Below are 19444 nucleotides of genomic sequence, written 5' to 3' on the forward strand. Positions count from 1 at the left end.
AGGCTCCTCTGTCCATGGGATTCTCCAGGCGAGAAAACTGGCATGGGTTGCTATGCCTTCTTCCAGGGCACCTTCTCAACCCGGGGATTGAACCCAGGTCCCCCGCATTGCAGGCAGATTCTTCACTGTCTGAGCCACCAGGGAAGTGGCAAACTCAGCCTTGAGGTTCACAAAACTCGTGCTGGACGCAGGGTGGCCTCGCTGCTGCATGCAGGGCTGTGGTGTTTGGGACTGGGGAATTCCGACTCCAAGTCATGATTTATGCAGTGTGATGAGAGTACTTCTGGATGCCGAGTGGATAATTTACATTACGTGGCTTCACAGCCTGCCTGGTTTCGTTCACTCCGTCCTTAAGCACTTTGCTTGGCTTCTGATGCTCCCCTGAAACAGGGGTGCCCAGTGTTCCGTGCGACCTGCCAAAGGAATCTTGACCGTCCCTTCCTGCAAGATGGGGAGAGCCATCCCCTTTCCCCCGAGCTGGTGTCAGAAGAGACTGTTCTCAGGTATTTAGAAAGCCGTGTCCCACGGGAGAGAATCCGAATCCTCCCCACCCTCCTTCAGCAGATAAGAAACGCTTGTCCTGGGGTCCCACACGCAGAGGCAGTGCCCTGCCCCTCCCGGCGCGGTCCTTTTGTTCTGGTCAAGACTGCAGCCTCATTTCTAAATGTTTCCACTTGTGTGTTTGCATGCCAAAGGCATGTATATTTGGTTTTGTTTGGTGGTAAAATTCACATAATGGAAAATTCACCATTTAAACCACTTTCAAGCTTACATTTCAGTGTCATCTGTACTTTTGCAAGGTCGGGCAACCATCGCCGCTACTTGATATAGAACATTTTACTACTTGCAAAGGAGACCTCCCTTTAGGTCTTCCTACCCTTTAGACAGGAAGGAGGAGGAGGGCATGGCAACCCACTCCAATATTCTTGCCTGGAGAATCCCCATGGACAGAGGAGCCTTGTGGGCTTCACTCCATGGGGTCGCAGAGTCGGACACGACTGAGCGACTAAGTACAAGCACCCTTTAGATAGGCGGGGTCCGTTTGTACTTTTTCTCATGAATGTAACCCACTCTCGGGCTCAGCTCTGCGCCGGGACCCTGGGCCTGGAGTTGACCCTCCGAGAATGAACAGCTACCACCGGCATAAGGAGCCGCGGAGTCCTTCCAGGACAGAGCCCTCGGGAGACTTAAGTACCCAAGGCGCGGCAGCCCCGCCCAATCGGTGCCCGCTGAAGCTCCCTGCGCGCTTCTGGTAGGCTCCAGTGTCAGTCCGTCAGGAGGCGGGAGGGGTGGGGACAGGGCCGGCCAATCGGGCCCCCCGTGGCTCTCTGCAGGCCCTTGGTAGGCTTTTGTGTCAGTCCGTCAGGTGGGCGGGGGCCCTAATGAGGGGGCGGGGAGAAACCCAGCCAATAGGTGCTCGCTATGGCTTCCTGGGCGCCTCTGGTAGGCCCCCACAGCAGTCCGTCAGGCGGGCTAGGGGGCGGGTCGGCGGCACCCGCAGCGGCTGGCTGGCAGGCAGTTCCGGGCGCGAGGCGACCGTTGGTGAGTCCTGACGTCGGGGTCGGGGTCGCGGTGGGGTCGGGGGTCGGGGGTCGGGGTCTAGGGGCGGGGACGCGGGGTGGCGGGGCGCGCGGACCCGGGAGGCTCGGCGGGAGGCGCGGACGCCGCGGCGCGCGCGCCTGAGGGGATTTCTCGGGGCCGGAAACTGAAAGTCGGAGCGGGCCCCACTCAGGAAGGTTCGCGAACGGCGGGGCGTCCGCGGGGGCGGGCCCGGGTCCGGTGGGGCCCCCGCGCCTCGAGCCGCCCGCCAGCTGCGCCCGCGGCCCCGCTTGGGGTGCGGACGGGCTCCCAGACCTCGGGGCCGCCGCGGGCTCCTCCGCCTGCCCCGGCCCCGCTGCGCTTTGGCCTTGCCCGACGGTGACCCCGGGCCCCGGGGCGGATGCGGGGTCCAGAGCGGAGGCAGCTGTCGGGGCGGGCGGAGCCCGGGGACGCTGCTCTGCCGCGTGTGTGGGGCCTCGGGTTCGGTGGACGCCGAGCGGGCTCCCGGTGGACCCGGCGGCGGGCACAGCGGGAGCCGGGGACAGCTGCGCCCGCGCCGGCCGCCGTTCGGCGGATCAGAGTCTGGCAGGGCAGGGGGCGTGCCGGGCCTCGCGCCTGGCCCTGCGTGACTCAGGGGCCACATGTCCCCGGCGGTGGGGCCGGCGACAGCCTTTGCTGCTCAGTCTCTGGCTTTAGGTGGAGGTCCCAGCCTGCCCAGAAGTGTGGCTTGAGTTGTTTCTGTATTTTTTAACAGCTTTATTGCGGTGTAGTTTGCATATCGTAAAACTCCTCATTGCTTGAATTTCAGACTCCTAAGAAGTGCTTTTGTAAAGCCTTTTCTGGGGGGCAGGAGCCTCTTCACACATTTGGGCGTCTGACTCTCTGATTCCAGCCCCCAGCCTGGCCCAGCTCCCACCTCAGCCTGCCCTCCGGGGACCGAAGCCCCGCCCCCCTGAGGCTGCAGCCCGCGAAGGCCGCGCTGGGAGCCGAGCCCCCGTGCGCTCCGGTCCTGTTGCGGGGGACAGCTGCGTGGGCACCTCCTGAGACACCCAGGCTGCACCACGGGCCCTTCGGGCATCCCCCTGCCTGCGTCCCAGACCTCTGCTGTCCCAGGCTGCGTGGTGCCCAGTGACCCCGGTCTGTCGGCTGTACTGGTGGTGGTGGTGCCACTCAGCGTGCCCAGCACCCTGCGTGGCGCACGGCAGGATGAGGTGAAGGTCACATGTGTGCATCACTGACTCGGTCACTCTGGGGAACTGAAGGAAGGGGCTGTTTCAACAGTGCTTGTGAGCTGGGCTGGAGCGGAGAAGTTATAGCCATCACTAGGTGCTGAGGACAGTATTTTGGGGGGGAAGAATAGACCTTTTGACTTGAGTCAGGTGTGGGCCCCTCTCAGCAGTGGGAAAGGCCAGCCTACCTGCCAGCATGGTCAGCGCACCAGTGTGGACTCGGCACAGCCTGGCAGGTCGGTTTCCATGGCAGGATGGCACACACACAGGCAAGGGGAGGAAGGTCAAGAGAAGAAAACTCAGAAAAAAGTGACCTGCAGGCCCCACAGGTCACGTGGAGCGGGGTGCACACATCCCGTCCGTCCCCGAGTCCAGGCTTGGGCTCGATGCCCCGTCACGAAGGGTGCTAGGACTGCCCTTCCGGGAGATGGGTCCAGGGGGCAGGTGTGTCACTGTTCCGTGGAGGGGCTGTGTCTCGGGAGAGGGACCGAGGCAGGCTCCACAGAAGCCTGGCTCTGAGCAGCAGGGCAGGCCCGCAGGTGGTGGAGAGGGGTTTGGGGCAGGTGTTCTTGTGGACTGGCTGTGGTTTAGGAGGTGAATGCACAGCAGTGGTGGGGGTAGGAGGTGAGTAGCAGGGGTGATGTGGTGCGGGTTCCAGGATTGGGGTGCCCTGCTTTGGAACGGGGTAGGGCATGGCTGGGCTAGTGTGTGGGGGGGGCAGCACAGAGGAAGGGCCGGACCCAGGCATGGGAGTTGGTGACCAGCGGGAGCCTGGGAAGCAGGGAGGGCAGTCATAACCCCCTGCACATGCCCGGGCCACTCCTCCCTGCCTCTAGGCCCGTGATGCCCTTGTGCCAAGGGAGCAGGTGAGGGCTCTCTGGGACTCCGAGAGCCTGCTTGGGCAGCCTGGGGGTCTGAGGGAGGAGCCGGGTCCCCGTCACGTGTTTAAGGGCCTGGGGCGGCCCTGCGGTACGTCACATCGCGGTGGACGGTGGCCTGGCCCAGCGGTAGCGTTGTGGTCAGGTTCTGGATGCTGGTTTTTTTTGGGGGGGCAGGGATTGTTGGGTCTTCATTTCTGCAAGTGGGCTTTCTCAGTCTGAACATTGCTGGACTCATGGGGGCAGGATGTGCCAGCTTGGTCAGTGGACGCCAAGCGGGCTCCCGGTGGACCTGGCGGTGGGCTTAGCGGGAGCCGGGGACAGCTGCGCCCGTGACGGCTGCTGCTTGACCAGAGTCTGGCAGGGCAGGGGGCTTGACAGCACGAGTAGCTGCGAGCGGGTGCTGCGAGAAGGGCGGGCGCAGCATGTCCTCCTGCGCTCTCGTGTCAGCAGTTGCTGGGTGCTGAGTTGGTACCCGATCACGTGGCATCGCGTCGAGCTTGAAGGAGGTGGACGCCGTGTGAACGGTGCTGCTCACTGGGGCTCTGGTCCTGGGGCCGCGCTGCGCACCACACGCAGATGCCAGGCCTTGACTGTGGCCGCGAGAGGTCTGCTGTGCAGGCAGCTCAGCCCTGGGGGGTGGGAGCCCAAGCACTGCAAGCAGCAGGGGCGGCTGTCGGTGGGAGCGTGGGTTTGGGGGAGTTCAGTCCCTGCATTGGGGCATCCCAGAGGGAGACTTTTGAGTTGAACCCGTGTGTCTGCTGGCGACAGGTGGCCCCCCAGCAGCCACCTGTTCGACTCTTGATGTGACGCTGGTTTGGGCAGCAGCTCAGCCTTCTGAGATAACTCACTGACACCCATGCAGCGGGCGAGGACGGTGGGGCCCAGCTGCCCAGTGGCCTCGGGCTCAGCCGGGGTCTGGGCGATCTCCCGCAGGGATGGCCCTTTCCACGGGTCCTCCCGCTCTGCCCGCAGGTGGGACCTGGGCTTGCGAAGGAGGCCTGCAGTGAAGGAGATGGCAAGGAGCAGTAGGTGCCAGGCGCTTCCACCCTCCTGGGGGCTGCAGCCCACCTGGGGACTTCTTTTGTGTTAAAGCCCACTTCTAAGGTTGCCCTCCATTGTTAGCGCTATGAAGCAGGGTTGTTCTGGATGAAGGTGCGTGAGTGTGCCGTAATTAGGGCTTTCACCATCTTTTTTGGATTCTCTGGGAATACAAGCTCCGTCTCTTTATTTTTAAAATGAAATATTTGTACAGAATCCGTGTCTCCTGCATTGACAGGCCGGTTCTTCACCACTGAGCCACCAGGGAAGCCCTCCGTTTCTCGATGGACACCAACCGGTGTCCTGGCCGCCTGGAGTCAGCACAGGCCCCTCACATTCAGGGCTTGGCCCCACAGGGCTGCCCCCACCCCACCTCCGATGGCAGTGGGTGGGCGAGGCCTCCTGTACTTCAGACCCACTGACTGTAAATTGAGGGTTTTCATGACCCCTCCTTGGGGTCAATGATTTGCTAACAGAGCTCGGAAAACTCAGAGAATCTCAAGTGTCGGCCTGCTGGGAGAGACACCAAGGGCCAGGTACAGGGGTGGGGAGGGCAGCCAGACCCCCTCCGTGCATTTCCCGTGTCCAACTAGAAGCTCTCCAAACTCCCTGGTTTAGAGTTTTCTAGAGGGCTCCACTGTGAAGGTGCGCTTGATAAATCATCAGTAAGTCACCTCTAGTTCCCCTCACCCCCAGGAGATGGGGGTGGTGGTAGAGGGGCCATCCGGCCCCATCGCTCAGGAAGCCCTGGGGGGTCTGGGTGCTGCCGGCAGGGAGAAGCCCCCGCGCCTGCTGCCTCAGAATCGCCCCAGGGCAGCCACCCCCCAGCTCCTTCGTCTCCTGTTAGCTTTGCCTGTCCTCCAAGTCCCTGTAACTGGAATTATTCTATAAGTAATTTTTGGTGTCTAGTAGAAATGCCATTCAGCAGAATGTCACTCTGTTGTGTAGAGTCAGTGTGTCCCCATCTGGAGCGTGTTTGGGGTGTGAGTTAAGTGTGAGGCCAGGGCTGGGCACGCGGAGCACTCCTCGCTTTTCACCACCTTGCCCGAGAGAAGTGAGGACTTGGAAAATAAACTGCAGGCTCGGAAGGCCCAGGAAGGGTTTGGTTCCTGGTTGGAGGCTCCTGACACTTGACCCCTCACATCTGTCACCCTGAGTACAAAGGTGGCCGGCCACCCGCCTGCAGTGCGGGAGGGTGCAGTGCAGCCCGGAGGGGCCGAAGGGGCCGCAGGTGTCTGGGCGGGCGGCTGCAGCAGCGTGCGGTTCGGGTGGGGTTTGGGCACGAGTTTAGAGCCTCTGTGGTGTCCCTGTTATGATCCTTTTTTTTTGTTAGTTCTACCAGTTTATGGCTACCCACCCATGTCCCCCCACCCTCACGCACATGTGCTCAGTCAGGGGACCCATGGGCTGCAGCCCGCCAAGCTCCTCCGTGGATTTTTCCAGGCAAGAATACTGGAGTGGGTTGCCATTTCCTCTTCACTCCGTAAGGATTAAGAGTTAAAGTGCATCTATAGATGTGATGGAGTGAAACATTTAAGGCTTTAAGCACTGAGACCTCCCAGGGCGCCCTCGCTCTGGGCCAGGGAGCTGTGACTGCTGAGGGGGACGTCGAGGCCTGCAATGTATTGGGGCTTTTTCCCTCTTTATTGCTCAAAAAAGAGACCGTTGTGTGGTTCTTCAGCGTCCAACAGGAGTAACAGTCTGTGGATTAATGGAATGGGCTCAGCGTGCCACAGGAGGTGTGGCCAGCCAGCCGCATTTGGGTGGAAAGCTGCCGAGGGAGACCGGCTGTCTTGGGGCTGGGGTCAGCGCGGCGGCACCTGGCTGCCCGGGGGCCCCCTGCAGGCGACTGTGAACGCTGTCCAGTGTTTCCCGAGCACTCCACGATCGCCACCTCGAGGAGATGCCAGCCCCAAGAGTTGAGGGCTGCGGTCTCCGTTGGACGTGGGCTGGGCCGGCTGGCCTGGGAGAGGGGCCACCCCGCAGTGGGGGGTGCCCGCTGCCTCAGCCTCGACCCCCGCGTGTACGAGACCAGCGTCCCGCCTCTCAGGCTGGACCCCCACAGCCCAGCGGCCTCGGCCCCTGGTGGCCGCGCGTCCCCGGACCCACCCTGATGCGCTGTGCTCTCCCTTAGGGCGTGGGCTTGGTGGGCTGCGGCGCTCATGGCTGCAGCCAGCGTGACCCCTCCCGGCTCCCTGGACCTACTGCAGCCCGGCTTCTCCAAGACTCTCCTGGGGACCAAGCTAGAGGACAAGTACCTGTGCTCGGCCTGCAAGAACGTGCTGCGCAGACCCTTCCAGGCTCAGTGTGGCCATCGCTACTGCTCCTTCTGCCTGAGCAGCATCCTGAGGTGGGCCCGTGGTGGGGCCGAGGCGGTCGTCTCCTCGGGCCAGTCTTCCCGCTCCTCCGTGTCTTTAGTGGGAACCGCACAGTCTGACAGAGTCGCAGGCTCACAGCCCTTTTGCGCCGGGCGCCCGCGTCCCCGAGGGGCTGGGAGGCAGGGGCGGTGGCTGGTCCTCAGGACAGTGGTCCCCAGTCCCCGTGTCCATCTGTGGGGTGCGCTGGCACACACTGCCCTGTGCCTGTTGGCCGCCCTACTTGGTGGCCGTGAAAGCGCCAGGGCCATGGGGTGGGTCTGGTGGCTGGCAGGGGCTGCTCGCCATCGGCAGCAGGCTCACAGGGCCGCTCCCCCCTCCAGCTCCGGGCCCCAGAGCTGCGCCGCCTGCGTGCACGAGGGCATTTACGAGGAGGGCGTCTCAATCCTGGAGAGCAGCTCGGTGAGTGAGCTGTAGGCGCTGCGCTGGCCGCGTCACGAAAGGGAGCCTGGGGGCAGCAGCTGCATAGGAGAGGCGGCCCTTCCCGAGCCTCGGCTCCGGGCCTGGGGTGGGTGGTGGGGGGCTCACCCGAGGGCCGCTGTCTCCCCAGGCGTTCCCGGACAATGCTGCCCGCAGGGAGGTGGAGAGCCTGCCGGCCGTCTGCCCCAGCGAGGGCTGCTCCTGGAAAGGGACCCTGAAGGACTACGAGGTAGGGGCCTCCACGGAGGAGAGCAGCCGCCACTTGGGTGGCCGCACGGAGCTGCGCGCCCGGGGCTGGGGAGCTCACCATGTGTGCATGCTCCTGGGGTGGCCGGGGGGCAGGGAGCAGCAGCATGAGCGGGGCCCGGGTGCGGCCGGAGCACCACGCAGGTGAGAAGTCAGCTTTCTCGCTGCTGGGGTGGTGGTGTCTCCTCGCTGAGCATGTTCACGCTGGAGGATGCAGGAGTGGCCCACTTGTCAGTCCTGGGGTCACAGGAAGGCGTCTTGACAAGGTGCCAGCGACAAGGGCAGTGGCCGGGTGCGTCTCTTGTGGGCCCGTCTGGCAGGTTGGGGAACCTCTGTGCCAGCCACACCCTGGCAGCTGGGCCTACCACGCCGCTGCCTCCTTGGGAGCCGGGCCAGTGCTCTTCCTGGAGGCTCTCCTCTGCGGGGCGCCCGCACAAGTGGTGCCCGCAGCACTTCCCAGTGGTCGGGTGCTCCCCGCGGAGGACGCGGTGCCCACACTGTGGCGGGTCACACCCCGGGCTAGGCCTAGTCTTGAGAACAGGGGAGCCCGCCCCAGGCTGCAGGGGGAGGGGCCTTGGGCTGTTACACCAAGGCCACTCTCAGCCATGGGGTCCTTGACGCGGGGTCTGAGGGAGGGGAGCGCGACAGGGCAGGGTGGCCAGGCCCAGCCTGAGGCGCTGGGGCTCGTGTGTCGGGGCGGGGGGGGCCCCAGGCTGGGCCCCGGAGGAGGCCTCGATGCCCGCACAGCCCCCTGGCGAGGCCGCAGGGCTGTCTGCAGGGCACCTGTTCTCTGCCCAGGGCTGCCCAGACCACAGAGCAGTCTCCCAGCCGGGGGGCAAGTCCAGGCTGTCCTGAGTTTCTGCCTGAGGGCGGGGCCCGTCGGCTCTGGAGTGGGACCCTGGGTGCCCGCAGACCCCCTCTTCCTGTCCCAGCCTGGGCCCTGCCCAGCGGTGCTGCCTGTTTTCTTGCCCAACTCGACATCGTGGGCTTCGGGCTCTCGGGGTCTGCATTTTGCCAGAACAGCTTGTCCACGTCTGTGGAGGAGCCTGTGGGCAGATGGACAGCACGTATGCTCTGCTCTGATTAGGCACCGGGCCTGGACGCACAGGCCTTTCTGCGCCCCTTCCGGGAGCGGGACTCCATGGGCCACCATGGGGCAGGGGCACGGACGGGTCCCGTCTGTGGACGGGCCTGCGCTGTTGCTGCCCGGGGCTGTCCAGAGAGGAGGCCTTGGGGCAGGGTCTCCCTGCAGGGGCGGGGGGGGGGGTGGGATGCTGTGATGCTTTTTGAGGGGACCAAAGGTCCCTGGGGACAGGTGGAGTAACCAGCTCCCGAGTCCTCGGGGGCTTCTGCGTCCGGCTGGCAGTGCGAGGGCAGCTTCGAGGACCTCTGGCTGAGAGCCTGGGACCACAGCCAGCCGTGGGCCCGCCAGCCCTGCAGGCACGCGGGCTGGAAAGTCCCTGGCTGGGCCTGGGAGCTCAGGAAAGTCCCCAAGGGGGTGGTCATGTGGGAGGCGGGCCCGCCTGGTCTCTTGAGTGCAGCCCTCGGTGCAGTTAGCTTAACCTGTCACTGGCTCGAGAGGCCACAGCCGGCGAGGCCCGCCTCGGTGTGCAGGCAGCCACCTTGCTGCATGGCGGCCCCGCCCTCTGCCCCGCGCCAAGACATCTGCCCTCTGGGTTGCTCAGAACTGGGGCCGTGCTGGGAAATGCTGGGGCTGCGGCTGAGCTCCGGAGAGTGTGGAAAGATGGGGAAAATCCTGTGTAGCCTTTGAATAAGCTTTTCCCTTGCCGTGATGTCTAGCGTTTTCTAAGAACCCAGTGAGATAATGTTCCAGTTCAGTCAGAAGGTGGTAGAGCGTCTGCCAATGCAGGTGGGGGCGGCTGGGGGCTGCTCTCTGGAAGGGAGAGGCAGGGAACGGCAGAGGGAACAGCAGGGAGAGAGGACCTCGGGCTTCAGAGGAGGGTCCGGGCGGACCTGGGGGGGCCAGGCTATGGGGCCGTCGCAGCTGAAAGGGGCGCACAGCGGGGGTGCTGGGCCCTGCCGGGGCGTCCAGAGTTGAAACATCTGAGCATTTGGTTTGAACTCTGGCTGACGGCGTGTTTGTTGATTTCTCCGTGCTGTCCGAGAGGAGTGGGAGCTGACGGAGCCAGCCCGGCCCCTGAACGGGACCCTGAGCCTGGGGGCGGCCGCCGTGGAGTGGGGCCAGGCTCGACCAGGCGGGCCTTCCTCTCCAGGCTTGGTCAAGCTGCCCCGTGCCCAGCCTCCAGCATTTCCTTTGCTTTGATCAAACCCAGGTGCCCCTTGTTTGTGCTTCAGGAGCCGTGGTGTCTCAGGCTCCCCTCGGCCTCTGTGTGGTGGTTTGCCCTGCGCTCAGTGCGGTCAGACCAGAACCCTCTGGGGAGTTGTGGGTGCCCTGGGGGTTCAGGGACGTGCCCCCTGGGCATACCTGCAGGGCAGTGTTTGAGGCGCTGTCCACGGAGCGGCAGCCCTGGGGCAGGGTCCCTCCGCTCTGCTCCCTGCATCCGGTATTGTCCTGCCCACCCGCTGCGCGGCCCGTCTGTGTCCTGGGGCCCGGCCTCCGCAGCAGCGTCCCTGACGCCCGGCCCCCCCCCGCCCCCCCCCCCCCGCCATGTGGGGCTGCCTGGGGGCTGCATCCCATCTGATGCGCACCCCTGGGGCAGCGTGGAGCTGGGGTCCTGGGGGCTCCCCGGCTGCCTGGAGGGCCTCCCTGTGCCGAGCCTCCAGGGTGCTCCTGGGGTTCTGCTTTCCCCGTAGCCAAGCCTGCCGCGCGAGGTGGAGGCCGTGTGCCCGCCGTCCTGGACTGTGGGCCGCGTGGAGACGGCCCGAGACAGGCTCCTCCTCCTTCAGGGTCACTGTGGCTGACCTCTGGGGCATCCAGCCCTGCAGATCGGCCCTGCAGCCCTGAGCGGCCCCCGCTTGGTGGGGGCCCAGCCTGCATCTCCACAGAGGCTCTGGCCCCGTGGGGTGGTGTGCTTGGCACCTAGCTGTGCTCCTACGAGTGGTCATGTTCACATGATATGGATTTGACTGCAGTTTTTATAAAAGCACCGCACACAAAGCGTCACGTCCTGTGTTCTGCTTACTGCCTCTTCCTGCGCCCTTTCCGGCCAGGCTTCCTGACGGCTCTCCTGGTCTCCGCCTGTCCCCTGCGCCCACCACCCCGCCCATTTTCCGGCCCACCCTTTCTCTCCGCTCCAGCTGCCTCCGCCTCCTCTCTCACCCCGTGGCCACCCCAGTGCCCGGCAGGCCTGGCTCTCACGGCCGCGGCACAGCCACCCACGTCGTCGCCTCTCCTGGGACAGCCTGGGCCTGGCTGATCGTTCGGAGCCCCAGGCTGGGACCCCGCGTCCCCGGCCACATCACCCATGGCCTCGGCTCCAGGAGGGTGAGGGGAGGGCCTCCGTCTGGCTGTCGCCTGGGCCGGGGTGGCTCTCCTCTGTCTTTCATCCTCTGAGAGCCTGTCCCTCTGCCTCCGTGCCCCCCTCACCGTCCCCTCTGTGTCCAGAAGGTGGGGCTCCGCTGGCTGGACCCGGGTCCTGATCTCTGCCCTGGAGCAGGGGCGCCGGAGTGAGCGTGGGGGTCCCGTGGCCTGGACGCGGCCAGAATCCCGCCACTGCCCCGCCGACACCCGCTCCCTCTGTTGCCAGAGCTGCCACGAAGGACAGTGCCCATTCATGCTGACCGAGTGCCCGGCGTGCAAAGGCCTCGTGCGCCTGGGCGAGAAGGAGCACCACCTGGAGCACCAGTGCCCGGAGCGGAGCCTCAGCTGCCGGCACTGCAGGGCGCCCTGCTCCCCTGCCGACATGAAGGTGAGCGCGCCGCGGCGGCATGCGGGCCTGCGTCTCCCTCCCTTGGCCTCCTGGCGTCCAGACGGGCCGGCCCCGAGCCTGTGGATGCCCCCCGCATGCCGGGCCAGGGCCCTGACGGCCGCCGTGCCCCTTGCAGGCGCACCACCAGATCTGCCCCAAGTTCCCCTTGACGTGCGACGGCTGTGGCAAGAAGAAGATCGCCCGTGAGAAGGTGGGTGCTCTGGGCCAGAGTGGGCTCCATGTCTCTCCCGCCCCCCCACCCCCCAAGGCACTGCCCGGTGTCTGCGCCCTTGGCCCGCGTGGGCGGGGACCTGGTGCTTGGGTGTTCCACGCTGTGTCGGGGCTCCCAGTTTGCTGGGGGTCTCTGTCTCTGAGGGCGGGGCGGGGCGGGGTGGGCAGCAGCTCTCGTCTGCTCCCGCAGCACGTGGTCTCACGGGCCCCTCTCACGTCCCTGCTGGCTGTGTGGGGATCTGACCTGTGTGGCCGGCTGTCTCTCCAGCCCTCCAGCTCTTGGGGAAGGATGAGAGCCCTGTGGCCTGTTTTTGGGGAGGCAGCTGTGGTGCATCTGACAGAGTCCGTCTGTCTTCTTTTCCTTTGAGTGTCTGGGGTCGCTCTGTAGAGAGAACTCGTTTGTGGCTGTGTTGAGCCGTCACGGTGCTCCAGGGTGAGGACTGGGCGGTGGGTGCTTTCTGGGCGCCTGGGGCTCGGGTCCCTCCCAGGCCGGGAGGGGGCCCGTCCCACCCCGCCCTGCCAGCCTTGGGCCCTCAGGCCTGGCCGCGCAAGCGGTGAGGACTGTGTCCCGGCTGGTTTCAGGTGGCGATGCTCGGCGTGTGAACATGGCCAAGAGCTTTTCTGCCTTGAGTTTCACCAGCATCCCCCCCAGCTTTTTTTTATATTGGGGTGTAGTTTGATCCCTGGAGGAAGGCATGGCATCCCACTCCAGTATTCTTGCCTGGAGAATCTCATGGACAGGGAAGCCTGGCGGGCTACAGTCCATGGGGTCACAGAAGGTCAGACACAACTGAGCGACTCCCGCTAACTCACCGCTGGCCTTAGAGCCCCGGGGCCATAGACCAGCCGTAGCGGGGAGACGGCAGGGCTGCTTTCTGGGACTCGGAGGCCTGTGCGGGGAATAGAGGCTCCGCGAATGATCTGAGATGTCCTCAGCCTGTGCTGGCTTCAAGCACACACATGGCTGAGTTTGCATGTATGCGTGTGAGTGTGAGCGTGCTGTGCACGAGTGTGCACTGCAGCTTTGGGAGCACCTTGCTGGGCCTTGTCTGGCCTGAGTGTGCAGAAGCCGGTGGGGTGGGTCCAGGGACCTTTGCTCGGACTTTGACCTGGTCGGGGCCGCAGGGGTGAGTGGCCAGAGCAGAGGCGGAGCCATGTTGACTCCAGGCCCGTCAGTTTCAGGACCACGTCCGGGCGTGTGGCAGATGCCGAGTCCCGTGCCGATTCCACGCTGTTGGCTGCCCCGAGATGGTGAGTCCGGGTCTGCAGGTGGCCCGGGTCCTCGTTCTCAAGCAGAGGCCCTTCTGGACACGTCTCCACTCTCACTCCAGCCCGGCCCACGGGTGTCTGGCTCTGTCCATTGTCCTCCCAGTGATCCCCAGTGCCCAGCCTTGACCACCCAGTGGAAAGGATGCCCAGCATGTTGCGCCCCCCGAGGGCTGGCCACGCCCCCTGCCCATCCGCTCACCTCGCTTCACCTGGCTATTCTGGCCAAAAGCCCCATGGTCATCCTGGACCTGCCTCCTGTCTCTCGTCACGTCCAGTCTCCAGCCCAGCTTCTGTTCTTCCCAGACGGCCCTTAGCCCTCCCCACCTCACTTCTGTGGCCTGCGTGGCCCTGCTGTGTGATCTCAGTCCAGCCACTGGCCCAGCTGTCCTCCAGCACGCCAACTTTCTCTGGACCTTGAACCCACCTCCTCTCTGTGGCCGCTCCTGCCAGCTTCTGGGCGGCTCCCTGTGCGTGTGGCCCTGGCCCTCCTCTCTCACTGGTTCTGTGTCCCTGAGGGCTGGGCATGTGCAGGCCTGGCCCGTAGAGATGGGCACCCCAGCCCTCTGCACTCGGCGGGCGCGGCCTGCTGGCGCCGCTGGTACCTGGTGACTTGGCGTCGCCGGGTCTCAGCACCTGCCCTGATTTTCTGAGGTTGAATGGGGGTGGGGCCCCCTCCATCCCTCGGTCTGTGTGTGCCCTCCTGCTTCTGGGCATTGCAGCGCTGGTTATTTCCCACATGGGCCCAAGGGCTGTTAGCGGCCAGCAGAGGGGCCCAGGGCATGAAGGGCCTCTTCTCAGCCTATGGAGGGTCCCGTCCTGTTGACCTCGTGGCTCCAGCAGCAGCCTCGGCGCAGCCCCCACGTCAAGCGCCCCAGGTTCCCGGGCACGAGGCCTCCCCTGCAGCTGCGTCCCTTTATCTGTGCTCTAGACTTTCTCGGCCCTTTTGACCCTCCACACTCGCTGTGGAGCTTTGCAAGGGACGTGGCTGCAAAGTCAGATCTGTGCAGGGGGACTACCTGAAGGTGAATTTTACCCCCACCCCCTGCCGTGTGGCAGTGTCTTTGATGGCTCCTCCCGCGGCTCACACGCGGAGGCGGCCCGTGGGGAGGTCTGTGTCCCAAGGTGGGGATGGGTGGTACCGCGCTGCCGCTCAGTGTCAGGACTCACCCTCCTGCCACCACGCGTTCGGGCACCAGCGCCTGCTAAGGTCTGCACCCGGGGCCTGCAGGGCTGAGCGCTGTCGCCCCGGCAGGTGGAGAGCGAGCAGCAGCCGGAGCACGAGGCGCAGCGGCTCCAGGAGCACCTGGCCCTGCTGCTGGGCGTCCTGCTGGAGGCTGGGCGGCCCCCGGGGGACAGCCGCCTGCTCCTCAGGCCAGGCGAGGGCGCCTTGGAGGCCGGCACACCCTCCAGGGTGGCGGAGCTGCTGCAGAGGTGCGAGGCCCTGGAGCGGAAGACAGCCACCTTCGAGAACATCGTCTGTGTGCTGAACCGGGAGGTGGAGCGGGTGGCCGTGACGGCTGAGGCCTGCGGCCGGCAGCACCGGCTGGACCAAGACAGGATCGAGGCCCTGAGCAACAAGGTCCGTGCTGAGGGCAGGGCGTGTGCCCACAGTGCCCAGGCCTCCTCAGACAGGGGCCAGGGGCCGTGGGGTGTCCGAGCCAGGGATGGAGGGTGGCGCTTGGGTGTCCGGCAGGCTCCCTGCTCCACCAGGGCCTGAGCAGAGCTCCTCTGAGCCCCTCCTCCGACGGGGGCAGAGGTGGCCACGGGGGATGTGCTTGCTGCTTGTGTGGACCCACGCGCGTTTCCTCCTGGGGTGGGGGTCTCAGGGGCATGGAGCCCACCTGCGAGCAGCTGAGCCAGGAAGGCTAAGGCGCTGGGCGAGGGGCATCCTCCTGGAGATGGGGACAGGCACGGAGGTCTGTCACAAGCTCGTGTGTGCTGGACGCAAGTTGGTCTCTGAAGGCCTGGTGGAGGCCCGTCCTCACAGCCCCGCACCCCAGGTGCAGCAGCTGGAGAGGAGCATCGGCCTGAAGGACCTGGCCATGGCCGACCTGGAGCAGAAGGTCCTCGAGATGGAGGCGTCCACCTTTGACGGCGTGTTCATCTGGAAGATCTCGGACTTCTCCAGGAAGCGCCAGGAAGCCGTGGCCGGCCGCACGCCCGCCATCTTCTCCCCAGGTGCTCTTGGGGGCTTTCCCGCCCCTGCCCCGGGCTGAGGTCTGCCGCAGGCCTGCTCCCTGCTCCTCACCCCCCTCACTCTAACATGGCCGCCCCTGCTGCGTCCAGTGCTCAGCCCTCCGCTCCTCGTTGGACGGGAGGCTCGTCCAGACCGGGGGTGGCTGGCCTTGGCCCTCTGCCCAGAGCCCTGCGAGCTGCGCGTTGACCCAGCCTGAGCCTCCCGGCCGGCAGCAGAGCCAACATGGGCTCACGTTCAGGCCCCGTTTCTCAACGCTCTGTGTTTGTCTGTGTCGGTGGCTGACCCCTCCTCGAGCCCGGGCTGAGTGGCAGGCGCTGTGGGGGGAGCCGCACGGCCGGCCTGAGCTCACGCCTGCCGCCCCGCAGCCTTCTACACCAGCAGGTACGGCTACAAGATGTGCCTGCGCGCCTACCTCAACGGGGACGGCACGGGGCGCGGCACGCACCTGTCCCTCTTCTTCGTGCTAATGCGTGGCCCGCACGACGCCCTCCTGCGCTGGCCCTTCAACCAGAAGGTGCGTGCAGGGCTGCCTCGGAGAGCTTGTGTGCCAGGGCGGTGGGCAGCCGGGCTGAGCCGGGCACCCAGGTGTGGGTCTAGGTGAGGACGGAAGTGAGGGGACGCACAGCCCCGTGGCCCTCGAGGAGGATGTGGCGTCCCCGAGTGCAGGGCAGGGTCGCGCTTCTCCCCGGGGGGCGCTGCTCCTGGGCCGGGGCAGCTGGGAGCTCCTGCTGAGAAAATGCCCGTGAGAAGAGTGTCCTCAGAGAGAAGGCCCGAGGGCCACGCATCGGCGCCAGCCTTGGGCCTCTGTCAGCAGACAGGCCGGGACGGGCCCAGAGGGACACGCCCAGCCGCCCGCGGAGCCGTGATTGCCTGTGGCCCCCGGGCGCTGTCCCCCCAGGTGACCCTGATGCTGCTGGACCAGAACAACCGGGAGCACGTGATCGACGCCTTCAGGCCCGACGTGACCTCATCCTCCTTCCAGAGGCCGGTCGGCGACATGAACATCGCCAGCGGCTGCCCGCTCTTCTGCCCTGTCTCCAAGATGGAGGCCAAGAACTCCTACGTGCGTGACGACGCCATCTTCATCAAGGCCATCGTGGACCTGACCGGGCTCTAGCCGCCTCTCACGCAGCGCGGCCCTGTGCTGGCTGCACGCCTGCTGAGCTCAGTCCTGAAGTGCCCGTCCTGAGCGGGGCCGGGCTGCGGGGCTGTGTGTCCCTGGCGGGTGCGCCCCACGGCCCTGGAGCTCTCAGCCCACAGCAGGGCGGCCGCGGCTAGGAGCCCGGGAGAGGAGGGTCGGCCTCGGGCCTGGCTGCCGCTCGGAGGAGAGCCCTGCTGGGCCAGCCTGACAGGCTGCACGCGGCGGGTACCCCGTGTCCCCGGCCCTGCAGGGTGTGTGGGGGGCCCAGCCCTGCCAAGAGACACGTCAGCTTCCCCGTCCGTGCGGGGAGGTGTTAGCAAACCCTCAGCTCTCTGTGCTGAGTGCTGTCCTGGCTCCGGCCCTGGGGGCAGTGACCCTGGCCGTCTCCCTGAGTGTCCCGTGGCTCCTGGACACTGCGGACCTCAGGGAAATCGGCTGTTCTCCTGGGAGACTGCTTGTTGGGCGGCTTCCCTCCCTCAGGTCTCACCAGGAGCTGCCGTGGAGAGCAGGGCCCCGGGCCTGAAAAGTGTCAGTGGCTTTGTCTTCAATGGGGGCCTGATGTGGTGTCGCCCCAGGAGCAGCCTCGCCCACCCTGGGGGTCCCCTTGACAGCGGCAGAGCCCGGGCGGCCTGAGCACGGGGTGCAGCTGGTGGGCCCTGTCGGGGCCTCAGCCTTGGGGCCCCCGGCCAGGCGCAGGTCCTGGCCGCTGGCTGTCCACACCCAGCTGTGCTCGTGACTGCGCCTGGGAGACTCGAGGGCCAGGTCCTCAGAGAGCCCGGGACACGCTCAGCACTGCCACTCACGTCTCTGGTCTGAGTTGTTAATCAGCAGCAAAGCACGGAGAGATATAAACTCCGTGCCCAGAGTTAACCACGTACACGTTTTGAATTACATATTTTAATTAAAAAGGCGTTGCAGAAAAGCGGAGTCCTGCTTCCTTCCCCTCGTGCCGCCTCAGCTGGCCAAGGCGCTGCCCTTGCGGATCGGGTCCTCTGCTGTGTGTGTGATTTCTGTCTCTGTGTCTGGTCTCCCACGCGTGACGTGTGCACTGGGTCCCCTGCCCCAGGGTGGAGAGCCTGGCGTGCTGAGCACGGTGGGGGTGTAAACGCCAGCCCCCCAGTCTGTCGCCTCCCCACTCCACTCCCACAGGCACACACCTGCCCGCGCCCGTCTCCGGGGCTGGCCGGGCGTCCCTGCTGCCCTGCATCCCATCCAGCCCTGCGCACAGGCTCACAGCTTCGGCAGGATCCCTCCTGGCTAGAGGAAGTGCCTGGAATCCCGTGCCGGTCTGTGCTGCTGTGGTCGGGGAGGGGAGCGTCCTGTATGTACCAGATTTGTGGCTGATACTCGTCATGGGGTGAACTGTGTCCCCCAAAAGCTACCAAGTACTGTTTCTCGGTGCTTCTTAGAATGCGACCTCGTTTGGAATGGCAGCCTTTACAGAGATAAGTTAGAGGGAGGCGTTAGGCTGGGCTCAATCCAGCATGCCTGGAGTGGACACGCGGAGCGGCGCGCACGTGCAGGCCTGGGGAGCGTGCTGCGTCGGGGGGTGGGGTGCGTGTCTGTGTCCGGAGCCCTGGAGACCGAGGGCGAACCCAGGAAGAGCCCGGGAGGGCACCTCCCCAGGAGCGGCCCTGCCAGCCCCGTGAGCTCCGACCTCAGCCTCCAGGACTCGGAGAGGATCAGTTCTCCATTTTAAACTTCCCGGTGTGCCGCTCACTGTCTGGGCCGCCTAGGAAGCCGCCGGGGAGGGCTCGGCTGTGTCTCCACGGCCTCTGCCCACTGGCTTCATCTTTTGCTGAGAGGAGCGACTGGCCTCTCCGGCGGTCACTTCCGCCGCATCTCACTTTTCTGCCATGTGTGTTTTGAGGCTCTGCTGTTAGCTACACACACGTGTGGGATGGTTCTCTCTACTTGATGAGTCAGCTGCCTCGCCAGACATCCTAACTGGCCTCTTCCTAGTCAGTCGTCACACGTGTTTGGAGAACTCGGGAGAGGGTTCCCGTTGCTGCCGCTGCTGCCTCCCGCTCACATCGTGTCCTTCCTGTCGGGAGAGCGCCTCCACCACGCCCAATGGAGTGGGGCCTTCTCACTGGAGACCTAGTTCTGGGCTGTCTCCGTTTGTCCAGCACTCGGAAGATTCTCTGCTTCTGGGCCTCCCTGGCGGGCCAGCTGCTAGGGCTCCAGTCACTGCCACGGCCCGAGTTCAATCCCCGGTCGGAAGTGGAGGTCCCGCAAGCCGAGGCATGCCCGCCCTGAGTGCTGCTTCCTGTGGCCCCGGGCCTCTGGGAGGACCGCACGGCCCCACACGCTGTCCCCTGGGGTGAGCTGCGTCTCCTCTCTGCCGTCAGTGTCCTGCCTTCAGTTTTCACCTCTGGTTACTTGTGTCCGGATGCGTGTGCTTGTCCCGAGTCCTGCTCAGCTTCTTCGATCTGTAGGTTTGTATGTTCCACCAAATCTGCGGACGTTGTCAGCCACTACTACTTCGAACCGCTTCCTTCTGCCCACAGCCCTCAGACCCTCACTCGCCCTCCCCTGCTCTCCTCTCTGCCCTGTCCTCAGTCACGTTCGCCGGCTCTCCTCTGACTTCATCCTGCTGTTGAGTCTGTCTAGTGAGTTTGTTTCTTTGATGAGACGTATCTGCCCTAACGTCTGTGGCACGGCGTGTGCGATGCTCGCTCAGGTGTCTCAGCAGCCGCCACAGTCCCTGTATGCTCACGCTGACACGCTCGGCACCTGTGGGCGTGTCTTTCCCCCAGTTCTGTGAGAGCCGCCTAGCTGTGCATTAGACTCTGAACATGGACTTCATCTGGTCTGGGTCTGGTTAGGCTCAGGCTCACGGCCCCACTGCAACCTGTGGGCTGGACCCCACATCTGCTGCGCCCCCCAAGCCCTCCTCTCTGGACGGGCCACGTGTGCACCCCCAGCCCTGGGTGGGCCCCCTGTGTGTGCACCCCCAGCCCTGGGCGGGGACGCAGGCACTGCTCTGTGAGCTCACCAGGCATTGGGTCACATCCTCGGGAGCAGCCCCACAGCCAAGGGGCTCCT

The 19444-nt window shown here is 65.2% G+C and overlaps 1 protein-coding gene across 2 annotated transcripts; it reads left to right on the forward strand.

Annotated features, from left to right (window-relative positions):
- Window positions 1-1483: 1483 nt before the first annotated feature.
- Window positions 1484-17318, forward strand: TRAF2 (TNF receptor associated factor 2). Of its 2 annotated transcripts, none has more exons than XM_027556900.1 (11): window positions 1484-1542; window positions 6822-7037; window positions 7386-7464; window positions 7613-7711; window positions 11397-11558; window positions 11695-11769; window positions 12966-13040; window positions 14311-14637; window positions 15059-15236; window positions 15621-15769; window positions 16154-17318. In XM_027556900.1, exons 2-11 carry the CDS (start codon window positions 6850-6852, stop codon window positions 16370-16372), a joined length of 1551 nt encoding a protein of 516 aa, XP_027412701.1. In that variant the 5' UTR covers window positions 1484-1542; window positions 6822-6849; the 3' UTR covers window positions 16373-17318. The 2 variants fall into 2 exon arrangements, with proteins under 2 accessions (XP_027412701.1, XP_027412702.1); XM_027556901.1 differs by lacking the exon at window positions 1484-1542 and adding an exon at window positions 1608-1736.
- Window positions 17319-19444: the final 2126 nt, after the last annotated feature.

Source organism: Bos indicus x Bos taurus, chromosome 11 (genome assembly GCF_003369695.1).
Source record: "Bos indicus x Bos taurus breed Angus x Brahman F1 hybrid chromosome 11, Bos_hybrid_MaternalHap_v2.0, whole genome shotgun sequence".
In the NCBI taxonomy this organism is placed as follows: domain Eukaryota; kingdom Metazoa; phylum Chordata; class Mammalia; order Artiodactyla; family Bovidae; genus Bos; species Bos indicus x Bos taurus.

What these genes read in the sequence shown, in the direction of transcription:
- TRAF2 (XM_027556900.1), top strand. Translation starts at nt 6,850, where the DNA reads ATGGCTGCAGCCAGCGTGACCCCTCCCGGCTCCCTGGACCTACTGCAG. An exon ending in CAATCCTGGAGAGCAGCTCG is followed by an intron (nt 7,465 to 7,612) that starts GTGAGTGAGCTG and finishes CTGTCTCCCCAG; the next exon opens with GCGTTCCCGGACAATGCTGC. An exon ending in GGACCCTGAAGGACTACGAG is followed by an intron (nt 7,712 to 11,396) that starts GTAGGGGCCTCC and finishes CTCTGTTGCCAG; the next exon opens with AGCTGCCACGAAGGACAGTG.